We start from the raw sequence: 14409 nt of genomic DNA on the forward strand, positions 1-14409 counted from the left end.
TGGCAGGCGAAATTATGATGTCGTTAATACAATTTCCATGCTGGCACAGTCGCGCAGTAATGCATCGATAAAGGAAACGTGTTTAAGGAATAGATAAATGCAATGGTTGGGTTTTAATTATTAATTATATCAAATTAATTATATCAGCGAGCACTTGAGACTTCCCCTAAAAGATTTGCCTCCCTTTCCTTTGTTGCAATGCCATTCTTAAATATCAACTTGTTGTTACTTATGGAATCACTTCGAAACAAACGTATATGGATTCCCCCATAGGCAATACCCACTGTTGTCTACAACACGGCCCTTTATGTTTCACTACACGCGTCCTAAATCAATTACGAAGAGCAGAACAACAGCAGATAAGGGCCACGTTGTCTATGATGTGCGTGTTGCGTATAGATGGGCGAAATTCCTATGGCTGTTTTTGTTTGCCACTGTGTGTGGGGACACCTGTAGCAGCGTCTGGCTGAAGACCTTCTAAGAAAAAGCAAGCCACTACACTATTGTCAAGTGACTCGACTATCAGATACCCATTACGCAGCTAAGGGCAGTGCGAGCGGGAATCGTTTGCAACTCTTTTATTTGCAGGATCACTACTTTAAAACCTACAATAAACATAAATTCGATAAAACTATATTTTACCTGTTACATAATTAGCAACGAGTCTAGTATACCCATTTGCTCTACATGCACCAAGCAATATAACCACAAGCTCGCAGACTGTTGGTAAAAAATCTCTTGGAGCAACGCAAAGTCTCAGCAAAAGTAAATTAAAAATATTTTTGCAAAACGGATCTTCGCAGTTAATCCTTTTAAAAAAGTTTGCCCAACTAATTGAGCACACAAATCAAATGGCGGCCAAAAAACCGCAAGAATAACAAGAAGGCGGCCAAGAAAAATCGAGCTGCGGCCCAAGAATAATAAAGGCTAATTAAAAGCATAACAAAGAATGGGCGACAAGGGAAACCAAACTTTTGGCCAATATAAATGAACAATGCAGTTGGGTGAGAAGGTGAAAGGCCAAAGTTTGTGCCAAGTAAATTCAAAGGCGCCGCCAAACATTTCAAAAGCTTACAGAAAATGGATAGCTTTAAGCACTGAATTCTATAAGCTTAAATTCCACTATATTTACCACGTATATTTGAATTCTATCTCACTGTTATATTAAACAACTTATTTATATGCTTTTTTCAAAGTGTAAATAGATTGAGTGGAGCGAAGATATTTATACTCATGATAAGTAGCCAATTTCTTAGTTCCAGATATCACCCAAATTAAAACGCATGTTTTGTAATTTGTAATTTGTAGTTTTAACATTTACTTGCAGACACATACATACTTTTCTCATGTTTTAACTTACATACGCTGCGTAATATTCAATGTATTTCTGCTAACTTCATTTACTTAGAGGAAAACTTTTCTAGTAAATACTGCCATAGCACTAAACAAAAATTCACTAACTTAAAAACGATCGATGGAAATATATGATGCAAAAGATTGTTTGGTAAGAAATAGGTTTAAAAAAAATTAATATTTTTTTTTAATAGGATAAACACAGATATTTTGTTGTTGTCTTAAACATAGTGGATCGAGACCCAAAGTGGCATACCGAAATTTTCTCTGGGGCGGGCTTTTCATTTTTCCATTGCCGCGTTCAATTACACTGAAAAAAACGCGGTTTGTGTGTGTGTGTGTTTTACCTCTTGTTTCTGTCGTAGTGTATAAATTACAATTAATGATTTTTCGGTTTGTTTTGGTTTCGGTTTGGGGAATAGCATACATATAAATATATTTCGGAAAGGTCCTTTGGCCAGCTTACGCCTCCTTCTTGTGCTTGAACTTGTTCTTGAGTAGGCCGGGCAGCAAGGATGCACAGGCGCAGGCCATCAGGATGCCCATCGAGGTCCAGGAGAAGGCCTCGCTCGAGCTGGTCATCTTCTGAAGTGTCTTGCCCGCCTGGATGGCGATCACCGAGGGCGGTGCCACACCGCAAAAGGTGCCCAATGCGAAGATGTGCAGCGGCACACCGATGACGGGCGATGCCAGGTTGATGAACCAATTGGGCAGGATCGGTGTCATGCGCAGGAATAGCATATAGTTGAACAAACTGTCGCGATACTCCTCGACGTGCTTCGACCACTCGCTGGTCTTCTTTGGCCAAAAGTGACGGATCAGGCGGCGTCCAACCAGATTGGAAAGTGTATAGCATAGCGTGGCGCCCAGCGCCGAACAGAAACAGATTAGGAACAGGGCGATCGGGAACTTGTACAGGAATCCGAGCAGAATCGATAGAAACAGCGATCCGGGAATGGCGAATGTTTGCAGGCTATAAATGGATTTCAATTGGGTCAAGGTAACCAGTCGTAGGCGGTTTCATCTGAATATTTAGCTGCACTTTTCAATGCAGTGCCAACTGAATTTAAAGACCTAACCGACGTATTGCTTATATCAAAAATAGCTAAACCATTACAGATGTTTTAAGTGATGGCGAGTACTCTGAGTTTTTCTTTTTCTGGTAGTAAAAAACGTGTCATGTCACATTGGCTAGCCAAATGCCGTGTTTCGTGGAAGCACTGTGCCTGGGATTAAAGCCAGATCGTACGACTAGTTGGGCGCGTGCTCGACGTCTGTGGGCGGGTATTTATAGACGCAAAGAGTTGACAATGACACCCCCATCGTCCGAGTATCCCGCACACACTCGGTTCATCTGGCATCGGACCACGTATTCAACAAATGCCCGATAACAAATGCACGGGCCAATAAAAAATGCTCACAAACACACTGGCGCAAGGCCATAAAGTTACGTATGTGCTTTAGCTTTTGCTTTTGCTTTTAAATTTGCTCGTTGCCTCTTTTTCATTTGTTTACTCCTGCCTTGACTGGGGGCTAAAAACGCACTTGAATGGGGAAGAAGAGGAGCAATAAACAAAATACACAAATCAAAACACTGACGACAACAAAATAATGTCCAGCTCAGCTGATTTCTGCGAAGACAACAGCAACAAACACAGGGAATGCGTCATGAACAAGCGACCAAAGTCGATTTTTAGGCAGCACATGCTGCGTGCACTGGGGTGGACCCTATTACATTCATAAAAGCAATCATTATCACATATTCTTGGAGCAGCTTGTTTCGATGATGTTTCGTCTTTAAAATAAGCGAATTAATGGCAAAACAGTTACATTGCGTATAAGTTATTTAATTACACATACGCACAGTGAACCACTAGTTTTGATCATTGTGGATTTAATATTTTGATAGCATTGAATTCCAGTAACAATATGAATAAGGTCCACCCTAGAGAGTGCAAGTAGTAATTGAGAGCGGGAAGGCAACCTCAACCGTAGCTCTGCTTCCTACAGCTGTCTCGCTCGCACTTCCCCGTGCTGCCCACGTAATTAATATGCACACTATGCGCTTCAAACGGTGATCGTGAATTAATTAAGGTGGAAATACACACAAACGCACACGACTGACCGTGAATAGTTTGCGGTGCGCGGTGTTCATTTTTGGTAATCGGGTCAAGGTCACCGCCGGGCAATAGAACTCTTTCACTATCTAATCAGTCGGTGTGACCGACTTTTGATGCCGTTTTTAGAGCAATGCTTTGTTCAGATTTGCTAAAAGGATACAATACATAGGCGACCACCACGCCGAACATCACTTCGAAGTAGTACATGTCCTTGTAGCGATCAAGGACCTTGGCCAGCATCTTGGCATCTTGGATATCACGCGGAATTTTCAAGTGTTGTTTCTCCGACCTGCAAAAAGAACCCAGACGAGGTGTAAACACAGTATTTTTGTATATATATATATATATATATATATATATGTATGTACCATATTGGTGGCGTGACTCAATGCGTGTGTATATGTGCGAATAAACCCTCTCGCGAGATAGCTCTGTAACTTCAGACATTTTCCAGTCAAATCTGGCTATTTAACTGGAGTTTTATGTAAATGTTTCTAAATTTGCATCGGCTAGTTACTAGGGAACTTACTATTTGATTAAATAACCTACTTTAACAGCTATTTGTACAAAGATCCTATCTTTATTACCCGAAAATGCCTCTTGAATGGAAGCAAACTTACGATACACAGATAAGTGTTTTTATAATGCCGTAAAAAGACATCCAAATTTTGTTGCTACTTCAATTACTTTATAATCACTGTATGCCAATGCGGTAAAAAGGCACAAGCACAAAACAAAACAAAAAAAAAGATAAGTAAAATTTCACAACTTTATCAATAAGAGTAATGAGTCTGGCAAGCGACTTAAAAAAATGATTAGAGTGATCCGCACTTTTAGTTTTGAACACCTTGCGTTTGCTAAACAAATTTGACAGAAAAAAACAAAGAGATTATTCGCTGACTTGCTGATTCCATGCAAATCAAATTCCGTTGAATTCAGATTGTTAGTAATGTACGTGTACACAAACGTCTTGAACTTTAAACAAAATGAGTGCTTATTATTATTTTAGTCCCTCACAGAACCAGATTTTCAATCAGCAATCAGCTTTGGCTAAACTTTAAAGATAACAAAAAACGTGTGCAGAAAGGGTTGCTTATGCAAAGCGTGACATTTGCGTTAAGTTACTTATCTAACTATGGCTGTAATAGTTCAAATTTGGATATTCAAATGGCATACGAGGTGAGATATTTGAAGATACAAGATACTTTGAGAGACGTATTGGAACTACCTAGCACTAGATAAATGACTACCTGGCATATCTAATCATAGTTGGATATGCTCTAGCTATTTTAAGCGGATCTTTGGCCGACATCTCTGCTCGCAAATCAAGCGAGCCAAAGTGACAAGCAGACACACATGCACACACACACATGGAGGCCACTTAACACCTTACAGGTGCACGAATGCGATGGAGACACATCATTGCAGGCGCTTTAACCCCAGAAAGACCCACTTACGCGTTGAGCTCGGGGAATATGGCGTACACATAGCACATGGTGACCAAGCTGGCCACAAAAATGCCCGCTACGATGACCAGGGACTTCTTGGTGGCCTTCTTCTCGTCGGCGGACATGGCCTGCTTTTGCGGAGTGGCCTGTTGTTGCTGCTGTTGTTGTTGTTGCGGATTAAGATCTTGCTGCTCCTGCGGCGGCACCTGTGGCAACAACGAAGTAGCCACCTGATCCGGGGAGTGCTCCTGCAGCGCCTTGGTCCTGCCATTGCGCATTGTTATCCCCTCGTCGGCGGACATGGCTATAAAACAGAGAGATGTAGATGTGCAAATGTAACGCATTTGAATGGAAATGGGGTGGTAGTGAACCGAATGCACTGACTAAGGGTTAATTGGCGTTTTTGGCCCAACGGGCTGCGCACTAGCTGCGGGTTAATCACCGTTCCTTCGCTCAGCTGATAAGCAAAAACAACAAAAACAGCACACTCACCCACACCAGTGCAGCAAGACATTGCGGCTTTGACACGATGTACGTAAGCCCGAATTGAAAAAAAAAAATCAGAAGCCTTCTATAGCCGATTTTAATTCACTATTGACTCATTTAGCGTCTAAGCAATTTATCAATTGTTATGTTATTTGTGTGTGTGTATTTGCGCGCCAGTCACAATTTGTTGTTGTTTTCCTCTCTATCCGCGTGCCTGTGCGTATGTGTGTGTGTGTCTGTGCGTATGTCTACACACAATGAATTTAATCAATATAAAAAAAAAATAGGAAGTTGGCTAACAATGTGTTGACAACGGTAATTGTCGTTGGCTACTGGGCTTTCATCGTTTGTTTATTTTTTTTTTTATCTTTTTCACTTTGGCCGACTTCTGCGGCGGACGCTCACGCTGAAAAATTAATTCAACTAAATTAAATTAATTTCATAAATTTCCGTCGCGACCAATGTGACCGAAAGCTCAGTGTTGAATAAGGCCAAGTTGAATTGACACAGCTACCGTACATATACCAAAAAATCTATCTGGGTAGAAATCTAATAGGGTCACACTCAAATATTTTGCGCTTCTTTTTAGTTTCTTAAATCTATATTAATTTAATTATTTAATGTTATTTCATCTATAATAAATATTATGTGAATGTCTGCATAAGCAAATTAAATATTTTTTTAATCTATAGATGTCAACGTATCCGTGACATTTTTTTAACCCAAAAATCCATTTTGTATATTATCACGTCTATAAAACGCTGTTAAAAATATACTTTTTTTGTATGAAAATAAATTTACTAAAAATCTTATCAATATATTTAACATCCTATAATGAAACTACGTCTGCACTTCAGTAGGTAACAAATACATTCACGTAACTTAAGTGACTAAGTTTAGTTGTTTTAATGTTAAAAAAAAATGTACGCTGGTCTCTACTCTAGAATTTATCAAGAATCCGCCGTCGTCTTGTTTTTAAGCTGACGATATAGCTGAACCATCTTGCTGCGCTCGGTTTCGAGCATGGACCTTGTGGCCAAGGGTAAATCCTTCCGCTTGCCCTTCAACTGGGCCTTGGTGGGTGCTTTGAAGGCGCTCTTGGATTGGGCAGCCAGCTTTAATCGACTGCTGTCGTCGTCTTCCTGGCCCCGATTTGACTGCGCCTTGTCGGGATCCAGCATGGATTTGAGAAGGAGATTGGCTTTGCGTCCTGGACGCGGCACCGTTTCACTTTTTTCCGCCTTGCGTGGCAGGATTTTGAGGGAAGGCGGAGCATGGACGATCTCACCAAATGCCACAACATCCTGTTTGAATTCCGTTGGCCCGGCTTTCTGCTTCTCCTCGGTTTCAACCTCTTGCTGTGCCTCCTTGTAGGCCCTCTTGACCAGTTCGCGACTGGTTTTCGCATCCATGGGTTTGTGCACGATTTGAACCTTTTTGCGACCCCTTTTGCCCGCCAGCCGTTGCTCCTTTTGCTTCTGCTTGAGCAGCTCGTCAATCTCGTTTTTGGGCCTCTTTTGGACCGTAATCTCCCCGGTTTTGGGGTTTCTTATCACGTTCACACCATATTTGGCCTCGTAGTGAGCTTCTCGTACGGATGCGCTGGTCATGCGATTCACTCGCTGCAGATAATCCTCGTCCGTTTCGTTGGCAAACTGTTTAATGTTCTTCGTTTCCTTCGAGGAGGAACTACTGCCAGGTTTGGATCCTGGAGAGGATTTCGGCTTATCTTCCCGTCCGATTTCGCCTAATCTTAGCTTCTTGCCCGATTTGGTGGCGTTGGCTAGCTGCTGAAACTGACGGAACTTGAAGGACACCTGCTGCTCATCCTTTTTCACGGGCGGATTGTTCGTTACTTTAGAAAGCCTGCAATGTGAAATGGTGCAGATATTAGTTTAGCTGGTTTTCCAGACTTCCCGCTGTGCACGTACTTTTTCTCCTTCTGTTCCAGCTGCTTGAGGGGATCTCGGACGCCGTGGTGCTTGCGCACGGGAATCTTTCGTTTCCGAGCCATTCTGTCTACGTTTTTTGTTTAATTTTTATCAAAATAAACTCGTGGTATTGACCGCATGGGTAAATATACTAAACGGAATGCATGCTGGCAAATAACAAAACAAACCATAAATATACCAAATTACCTTTAGCTTGGACTCGAACCATTAGCGCCAAGAATTACAAATGAAATATTTAAATGATTTTCAAATCCTATATATGCATTTTATAACATGTATCACACTAAGTACCCTCTATTCCTTAAATAATGGATAATACATTTTCAAACTAAGATTTCTTTATTAGAGTGTTAATGTTTATTACTCTTTGCAGTAAAATTTAAAATTGTAATTCATGAATTTATTATTATTATTAGTTTAAGAACAATAACAAAATGGAAATGGAGTATGATATGGTAATTGGGAAGTCCCGGTTTTTATATACGCATGATTTATATGCATATGTACATATGTAAAGAAATTTACTTCATTATAAAGCTAAAATAACTTTAGCTGTTTATGAACATTTTTCTAATGCCGAAAAATAAAAATGCTTTAATAGCTGTATGTAAATTAATTGTCCGTTCTTATCAAGAACACACATTAATTTTTGATCGAAATACGTTTACAGTTTAAATGATGAGCCAGCAGGTGTAGCATCATTATCATCGCTGAAGCTCAGCAGATAATCATCGTCAAAATTGTTATGGGGAGTGTTGAATTGTAGTGATTGATCATCAAAGTTGTTGAATGTGGACGACGGATGCTTGTAAAAATCCGGCATAGGCTGGGCCATTGGGAACTCATCCTCCTCCAGTTTGAGTCGCTTGTTGGGCGGTGCCTCGTTTCCGTCAATATAAATGCCATAGTTCATCAACTGGTTTGCAGTAAAGCGATTGAGAGTGCCTGTGGAGGTGGTGGGTATATCGTCGCTAACCCACGAAGATATGTCTTTAATGGGTGAAAGTATATCGACTCGAATAATTTCGGGTTTATCAGAATTTTCATTCGAATTCAGCTCGTCCGGCTTTGGTTTTTCGCCGCTTTTCACTTGTTTGCCCGCATCATCCGACTCCTCCTCTCCTGATGCCTCCTCTCCTGATTCCTTGTCGTCCGATAGGGATTCCTCCATTTCTGATCCAGATTTCTCATCATATTCGCCCTGTTCTGGTTCCAAAACCTTTGCTGACTTTTCTATTTTTACTTCCTCCTCATATCCTTCATCTTCTAGCTCCATTTCGTCATTTAATTCCTCTTCGGAAGCCTCCTCTAACTCGTCTCCAGATGCTTCCGCCAATTCTTCTTCTGATACTTCCTCGGAATCTTCTTCTGTGGACTCCATTTCTTCATTGTCCTCTTCTGTCTCTCCAGAATAAGAAAGGCAATCCTGCTGCTCAGATTTATTCTTTTCAATATGGTTTATCTTTAGATAAGGAGAAAAACGCACTTGCTTTGTTTGCGAGTTGGAAATGGCAAAAGGTTCGTCTTCCTTGCGATTGGCCAAAATGGATCGCAGCGGTGTCACCAGCTTCTTAGTTTTGTCCTTCTTACTTTTCACGCTCGTCTTGACTTCATTGTCATCTGTGGTGATATTCTTAAAGAAAAAGTTGTTGAGGAACTCTGAAGCGGACTGAAATGGTGAAGTGGTGTCAGTGAATGGTTTTGAAACTCCGATTGAAAGACTATCAATCTGACTATCTTCATGTATGTTGATATGCCCTTTAGTGGCATTCGTCTTAATCAAATTCATTTCTTTCAACTAAAAAACGAAAAAAGTTATTCACTTAAAGTTGTGTAATTGCAACAGTTTGATTTCGGGTTAAGAACTATTTTAAAAAGTAGTGTTACCTGTTCCTCCAATTCGTTGATTAGCTTGCTCATCTGTAAAACGCTGACGATCTTTTTGTTACGATTGTCCGTCATACTTCTCAGTGTAATTGTCCACTCGCGATCCGACTGGTCCAGTTGTTCTTCCACTAAGGCTAGCTCCTTTTCGGCCTCTTTTTTTGAGCCTTGTACTTTGCGGAATTCCTGGACTGCAATTGAGAATCAATCAGGTAATACAAAAGACCAACATTATGCGCATAAAACTTATACTATCAGAAAGGGTATAAAATATAAAAACCATGCATTTTGTTGGTAACGATTATATGGCAGACTTGTTTCACAGAATCTTACCGACACTGCGCGACTCGAGGGTGGTGTTCTGCTCATCCTCTTGCTCGGCCGAATCCTCCTCTAGCTTCATTTGGCGCAGCACCTCTTCCTCTTTGCGATGCACCGTGTAGTATAGGATGTCCTGAACACCGGCCCTTTCGAGCAGCTCCTCAATTTGCAGGATCTGGAACATACAGTCTTGCGCTATGGTGTTGGCCTGTGCCATTTTGACATCGTTATCCTTCACTTGCGAAGCGCACTGTTCGATCAACTTCAGTTCAAAAAGCTCCTTCTCCAACCGCGGCTCTATAACTACAGCAAGCAGGAACATGTAGAGACTCCCTTAGAGATTCGCGATTTAAGCCCACTCACGCTGCTCTTCGGCGTCCAATTCCCTTCTCTTCTTCAGCTCCTTCTCAAGCTGCGACATTTGGGCATCATTTGAACAATTTTGCCCCAAAAACTCTCTGACAAGCGGATAATTTTCCATTTTCAGTCCGTCGAACGTTGTCACCTCGATAAACTTTCAAGTTTGCGCGTTTAGCAATTAATCGAAAATCGAATAGTAAGGAACAACAGCCAGTGTTGAATAGATACGGAACATCGGAATAACGGTAATATACATCGCTTACAGTTGTACAAAACTAAACAATAAGTATTACTCAATATTAATTACTTAATAACAAAGAAAAGTCTGTTTTAAGCTCTATTAACTATCAGTAATGTTTGTATTAAATCAATATATTATGAAATGCATGTATTTTACATTTGTCAAATTCTAAGTGACAATAATCGTCAAAAGTGTGATTAATGAATAAAATCGTTGTACAAGATATGTACGGATTTGCTCATCTCTGACGACACAGGCCAGTGTTGAAAATCGCTCCGCCGAAAATCAGCTGTAAGCGGTGCTTGTTAAAAAAAAACTGACAGCAGCCGACGGACTTCACATAACATAAGAGCAAATTTTTAGCCTTTTCATTATTTTGGAAACGCCAGAATGCTGACAAACTGTGCCTCCAAGACGCTGGCCGCCGTGGTGAGTAGCGCAGCCATCCAAACTAGCCAATAATTTGCGCTGGCAGCCGGGGAAACCAACCTGTTCCTCCCTGGGTTATATAATTCGCGACAGGAAAACAATAACATTAAGGATATGTGTTGTTATTTGCAGCGTGCCAACATTCGGGCCATTGCCACCAGCAGTGCCCGGGCCAGCGACAATCTGTTTGTCCATCGCGACACACCGGAGGATAATCCGAACATCCCGTTTGAGTTCACGGCGGAGAACAAGAAGCGCGTGGAGGCCATACTCAGCATCTATCCGGAGGGGCACAAGCGCGGCGCCATGATCCCCCTGCTCGATCTGGCACAGCGCCAGTACGGCTGGCTGCCAATCTCCGCCATGCACAAGGTGGCTGAGATCCTCCAGCTGCCCAACATGCGCGTCTACGAGGTGGCCACTTTCTATACGATGTTCATGCGCAAGCCCACTGGCAAGTATCACATCCAGGTGTGCACCACCACGCCCTGCTGGCTTCGCGGATCGGACGACATTCTGGAGACCTGCAAGAAGCAGCTGGGCATCGGCGTCGGCGACACCACCAAGGACAAGAAGTTCACCATCTCGGAGGTCGAGTGCCTGGGCGCCTGTGTCAATGCGCCGATGGTGGCGATCAACGATGACTACTATGTAAGCAATTCTAGCTGCTAAATGTTTTTCCTGGTCATTTGTTGTTAGAAAATCCGACATTGCTAACGTGTCCTTCATTTTGCAGGAGGATCTGACGGCCAAGGACATGCAGGACATCCTGAACGACCTGAAGGCGGATAAGATATCGCCCCCTGGTCCACGCAACGGACGCTTTGCCAGCGAGCCAAAGGGCGAGCCCACTTCCCTGAGCGAGGAGCCCAAGGGACCTGGCTTTGGTCTGCAGGCCGGTCTGTAGAGGATGAGCAGAAAGGAGCAGAACCTATCACTGATTGTCGAACGAAAGTTAAATAAATGTTAAGCAACTCTTAGAGGTCATTGATAAAGGATTTGTGACTTATTTGTGGAAACGCCCTTTTAATAATAGATTTTCTGTTGCTACCACAATATACATTATTAACTTTCCAAAGAAATTTGAAAATGCTGACCAGTACAAGTAACTAGATGTGAAAGATCGCCAGAACCCCATGGAATCACACAAGCGCGAGTGGATACATTACACTTGATGATTTTTTTATTTTGCAGTTGAAACGGCAGCGTTCCCTTGCTAATTATTATGTTATTACTTGGTGTGTACTATTGCATATGTAGGTATGAACGTATATTATGAATTGAGATGATTGGAAGAGTAGTTAAGAGGCTATTTTCAGCTGCGGCAATTGGCCCACAGGGACATCAATTACTCGGGATAGAACTAAAACTACACAAACTTAGGCTTACATTCTACGCTGGTTGAGTGCAGCAAAACCAGATATAATATTACATATATGCTCTATGCTGCAATCGTTCGCCAGTCCTTACTTATGTGCTAAAATCCGAATTTAATATTTAGTAATATTATATTTTGTTGCCTGTGAAGGTGTCTGCCAATAGTCAGAATTATGGACAAGAGGTGGTTTGGCTTCGCCAGCGAGCTTTGTTAAAACCAATGACGTAGAAGGAAAGAGTTTGTTAAAATCCACTGGATCCGCCTTGGGTCACCTCTCCACGTACACCGGTCCACACGCATCATTAGAGTCTATGCCAACAAAAAAAAAGGTAAAATGTACTAAAATCCTAAACGAACCGCCTCCGCTGACGATAACTTTAAGGAGGCAGGGCCGTTGCCCTTTCTCAATCCTCGCCGTAAAAAATGCTGAAAGTAAGAAAAATGTTTTATTGACATGAGTAAAACTGTTGAGTATGGGTATCAAGCTATAAACAAATTAAGGAAGAAAATAAGACACAGTGTGTAAAATTATACAAACAAAATTATGCAAGGAAACGAGATATAAAAAAACCATTTAATCATGGCAATGAAAAGTAATAGGACTAAATTAAAAACTTCGGCGCGAAAAATAAGTATTTAAATGAATTACTTTAGGGCTGTGTCATTATTCTAACCTCATTTTGTATATAGAGATATTAAACGCACCGGTTTTTGGCGGCTGACCGCTTCGAGGAGCGTTCAATGCGATTGTGTAGATTTGTCCTGGGATAGCATTCATCGACGAGTCGCTCGGTCTTCTTCGGAGATTCGCGCAGCTCCTTGGCATCAACGTTCTGCTGGGTTATTAGTTCCCGCATGAACTTCTCGATTAAGGCGTCGCACGCCAGATTTTTCCTTGGCTCCCAGGAATCATCCTGGGGTCCATACTTTTTCCATCTGATCTTGAACATGTCGCCCTCCTTGGTGACCACATAATCAATTATTTTTTCCACTTCCCATTGCTTTTCTGGATCGGCTGGGGCTGCGACTTTCTTGGTACCGGCGGTCGGTCGACCGCGTCCCTTGGTTTTTTTAATATTTTGCGTGGCCTTCGATTTTGCTACAACCTTCTGCAAAACAACGACGATGAAAAAGTTGTATTAAAAAGATTATCTTGTAAGGGCTATCTTATAAACTAATGAATCTGAAAGTACGAGGAATTTTTGGCTAAGGTAATCTCCATATAAAGCAATAACTCAAATTGCACAATTTCCAATCAGAGTTTAATGTTGTGATTCCAGAAAGAACTAAGGTTCATGATCAAATTGGGACTAGGTTTTGATTTTTTGATTGTACGACTCACCTGGGGTTGGGCTGATTGGTCTTCATCGTTTTCCACATCGTCGTCGGCCTCCGAATCCTCTTCAGCGGCCTTCTTGCCATTTTTAGGGGTAGAAGGCTTAGCCCTGCTCAGCTTGCGCTTCTTGATTGGATTAGATGCATCTGCGCCGGCTTTGGAGGTGGAGGGCAGGTCCTCGCTATCTTCAGTTCCAGCGGGCACTGATCGTCGTGACTTGCGTTTGATCCCTGCCTTCTTTGACGAGCCGTCGACACTCACGTCCACATCAGAATCATTGGCATCGTTGTCCGAATCCTCTACAGCGACTTTTTTACCATTTTTGGCGGCCGGAGTGGTGGCTTTTCTGGCCCTGCCCACCTTGCGCTTGTTCCTGGGATTTGATACATCTGCGGCGTTGGAGGACTGGTCATCGCTGTCTTCGGTTCCAGAGGCCACCGAATCCTCTACAACCAACTTTTTACCATTTTTGCCGGCTGCAGTGATGGCTTTCCTGCCCCTGCCCACTTTGCGCTTGTTCCTGGCATTTGATACATCCGCGGCATTGGAGTTGGAGGTCTGGTCATCGCTGTCTTCGCTTCCAGAGGCCACTGTTAGTGGTGCCTTGCGTTTGTTGGCCGGCTTCTTGGATAATCGGCCCGAGGGGTTGGAGGAGCTGGTGTTCCCATTGGACCCCTGCTGATCTTTATCCTCGTTTTCGCTCTCGGCGGCAACTCCGTTCCTGCGCTTACTTTCTGCCACCTTCTTGCCCAGCTTGGCCATAATGCGCCTGGTTATCCGGTAGTGTTTGGTTGTGTGGAATCGTCCCGTCCTATATACTATCGCTATACGATGGCGATTCCGTCGGAACGCAAATGGGCAATTGGTTACTTAAATTGCCGCGTACCAAGAAAACAAATTTTTAATAGAGTTTTTCGACGACTGTACACTTGGCAGTGTTACCAGACTGTAAAACTGCAAGTGCACGAATACAAGATATGCAGTTCTATGAATGGTATAAATATACAATCTGTGAGAATATATATTTTATATTGTATGAACGAGCTCAAAAGATTGAATGCAGTAAAAGTATTATTTCAAATATTTTTCCAAAATTCTAAA

The 14409-nt window shown here is 42.2% G+C and overlaps 5 protein-coding genes across 7 annotated transcripts; 1 reads left to right on the forward strand and 4 right to left on the reverse strand.

Annotated features, from left to right (window-relative positions):
- Window positions 1–1512: 1512 nt before the first annotated feature.
- Window positions 1513–5882, reverse strand: LOC120456068 (transmembrane protein 41 homolog). Its single transcript, XM_039642657.2, has 4 exons — window positions 5414–5882; window positions 4931–5225; window positions 3634–3762; window positions 1513–2326 (listed from the first exon to the last, which is right to left on the reverse strand). The coding sequence occupies exons 1-4, from the start codon at window positions 5433–5435 to the stop codon at window positions 1816–1818; spliced, it is 957 nt and encodes a 318-aa protein (XP_039498591.1). The 5' UTR covers window positions 5436–5882; the 3' UTR covers window positions 1513–1815.
- Window positions 5883–6234: 352 nt separating this feature from the next.
- On the reverse strand, window positions 6235–7496 carry LOC120456936 (coiled-coil domain-containing protein 137). The gene is made up of 2 exons (XM_039644076.2): window positions 7339–7496; window positions 6235–7273 (listed from the first exon to the last, which is right to left on the reverse strand). Exons 1-2 carry the CDS (start codon window positions 7419–7421, stop codon window positions 6358–6360), a joined length of 999 nt encoding a protein of 332 aa, XP_039500010.1. The 5' UTR covers window positions 7422–7496; the 3' UTR covers window positions 6235–6357.
- A 319-nt stretch (window positions 7497–7815) lies between these two features.
- LOC120456357 (neurofilament medium polypeptide) lies at window positions 7816–10164 on the reverse strand. Of its 3 annotated transcripts, XM_039643152.2 has the most exons (5): window positions 9928–10162; window positions 9577–9867; window positions 9247–9434; window positions 8846–9157; window positions 7816–8788 (listed from the first exon to the last, which is right to left on the reverse strand). In XM_039643152.2, the coding sequence occupies exons 1-5, from the start codon at window positions 10043–10045 to the stop codon at window positions 8024–8026; spliced, it is 1674 nt and encodes a 557-aa protein (XP_039499086.1). In that variant the 5' UTR covers window positions 10046–10162; the 3' UTR covers window positions 7816–8023. The 3 variants fall into 3 exon arrangements, with proteins under 3 accessions (XP_039499086.1, XP_039499087.1, XP_039499085.1); XM_039643153.2 differs by having other exon boundaries at window positions 7816–8992; window positions 9928–10164; XM_039643151.2 differs by having other exon boundaries at window positions 7816–9157.
- Window positions 10165–10435: 271 nt separating this feature from the next.
- LOC120456359 (NADH dehydrogenase [ubiquinone] flavoprotein 2, mitochondrial) lies at window positions 10436–11589 on the forward strand. The gene is made up of 3 exons (XM_039643155.2): window positions 10436–10594; window positions 10727–11245; window positions 11331–11589. Exons 1-3 carry the CDS (start codon window positions 10556–10558, stop codon window positions 11499–11501), a joined length of 729 nt encoding a protein of 242 aa, XP_039499089.1. The 5' UTR covers window positions 10436–10555; the 3' UTR covers window positions 11502–11589.
- Window positions 11590–11755: 166 nt separating this feature from the next.
- Window positions 11756–14261, reverse strand: LOC120456358 (nucleolin). Its single transcript, XM_039643154.2, has 3 exons — window positions 13315–14261; window positions 12678–13081; window positions 11756–12398 (listed from the first exon to the last, which is right to left on the reverse strand). The coding sequence occupies exons 1-3, from the start codon at window positions 14068–14070 to the stop codon at window positions 12377–12379; spliced, it is 1182 nt and encodes a 393-aa protein (XP_039499088.1). The 5' UTR covers window positions 14071–14261; the 3' UTR covers window positions 11756–12376.
- Window positions 14262–14409: the final 148 nt, after the last annotated feature.

The sequence above is a fragment of the Drosophila santomea genome, chromosome X (assembly GCF_016746245.2).
Source record: "Drosophila santomea strain STO CAGO 1482 chromosome X, Prin_Dsan_1.1, whole genome shotgun sequence".
In the NCBI taxonomy this organism is placed as follows: domain Eukaryota; kingdom Metazoa; phylum Arthropoda; class Insecta; order Diptera; family Drosophilidae; genus Drosophila; species Drosophila santomea.

Coding starts and splice junctions, on each gene's coding strand:
- LOC120456068 (XM_039642657.2), bottom strand. CDS start 5,435: ATGTCTTGCTGCACTGGTGTGG. Junction 3,763..4,930: donor ATATTCCCCGAGCTCAACGC/GTAAGTGGGTCT, acceptor TTCTTTTTGCAG/GTCGGAGAAACAACACTTGA. Junction 2,327..3,633: donor GTGGTGGTCGCCTATGTATT/GTATCCTTTTAG, acceptor ATCCATTTATAG/CCTGCAAACATTCGCCATTC.
- LOC120456936 (XM_039644076.2), bottom strand. CDS start 7,421: ATGGCTCGGAAACGAAAGATTCCCGTGCGCAAGCACCACGGCGTCCGA. Junction 7,274..7,338: donor CTGGAACAGAAGGAGAAAAA/GTACGTGCACAG, acceptor TTCACATTGCAG/GCTTTCTAAAGTAACGAACA.
- LOC120456357 (XM_039643151.2), bottom strand. CDS start 10,045: ATGGAAAATTATCCGCTTGTCAGAGAGTTTTTGGGGCAAAATTGTTCA. Junction 9,868..9,927: donor ATTGGACGCCGAAGAGCAGC/GTGAGTGGGCTT, acceptor TGCTTGCTGTAG/TTATAGAGCCGCGGTTGGAG. Junction 9,435..9,576: donor CCTCGAGTCGCGCAGTGTCG/GTAAGATTCTGT, acceptor TCTCAATTGCAG/TCCAGGAATTCCGCAAAGTA.
- LOC120456359 (XM_039643155.2), top strand. CDS start 10,556: ATGCTGACAAACTGTGCCTCCAAGACGCTGGCCGCCGTG. Junction 10,595..10,726: donor CCAAGACGCTGGCCGCCGTG/GTGAGTAGCGCA, acceptor TGTTATTTGCAG/CGTGCCAACATTCGGGCCAT. Junction 11,246..11,330: donor CGATCAACGATGACTACTAT/GTAAGCAATTCT, acceptor TTCATTTTGCAG/GAGGATCTGACGGCCAAGGA.
- LOC120456358 (XM_039643154.2), bottom strand. CDS start 14,070: ATGGCCAAGCTGGGCAAGAAGGTGGCAGAAAGTAAGCGCAGGAACGGA. Junction 13,082..13,314: donor ACCAATCAGCCCAACCCCAG/GTGAGTCGTACA, acceptor GTTGTTTTGCAG/AAGGTTGTAGCAAAATCGAA. Junction 12,399..12,677: donor CGGTCAGCCGCCAAAAACCG/GTGCGTTTAATA, acceptor TCTTACTTTCAG/CATTTTTTACGGCGAGGATT.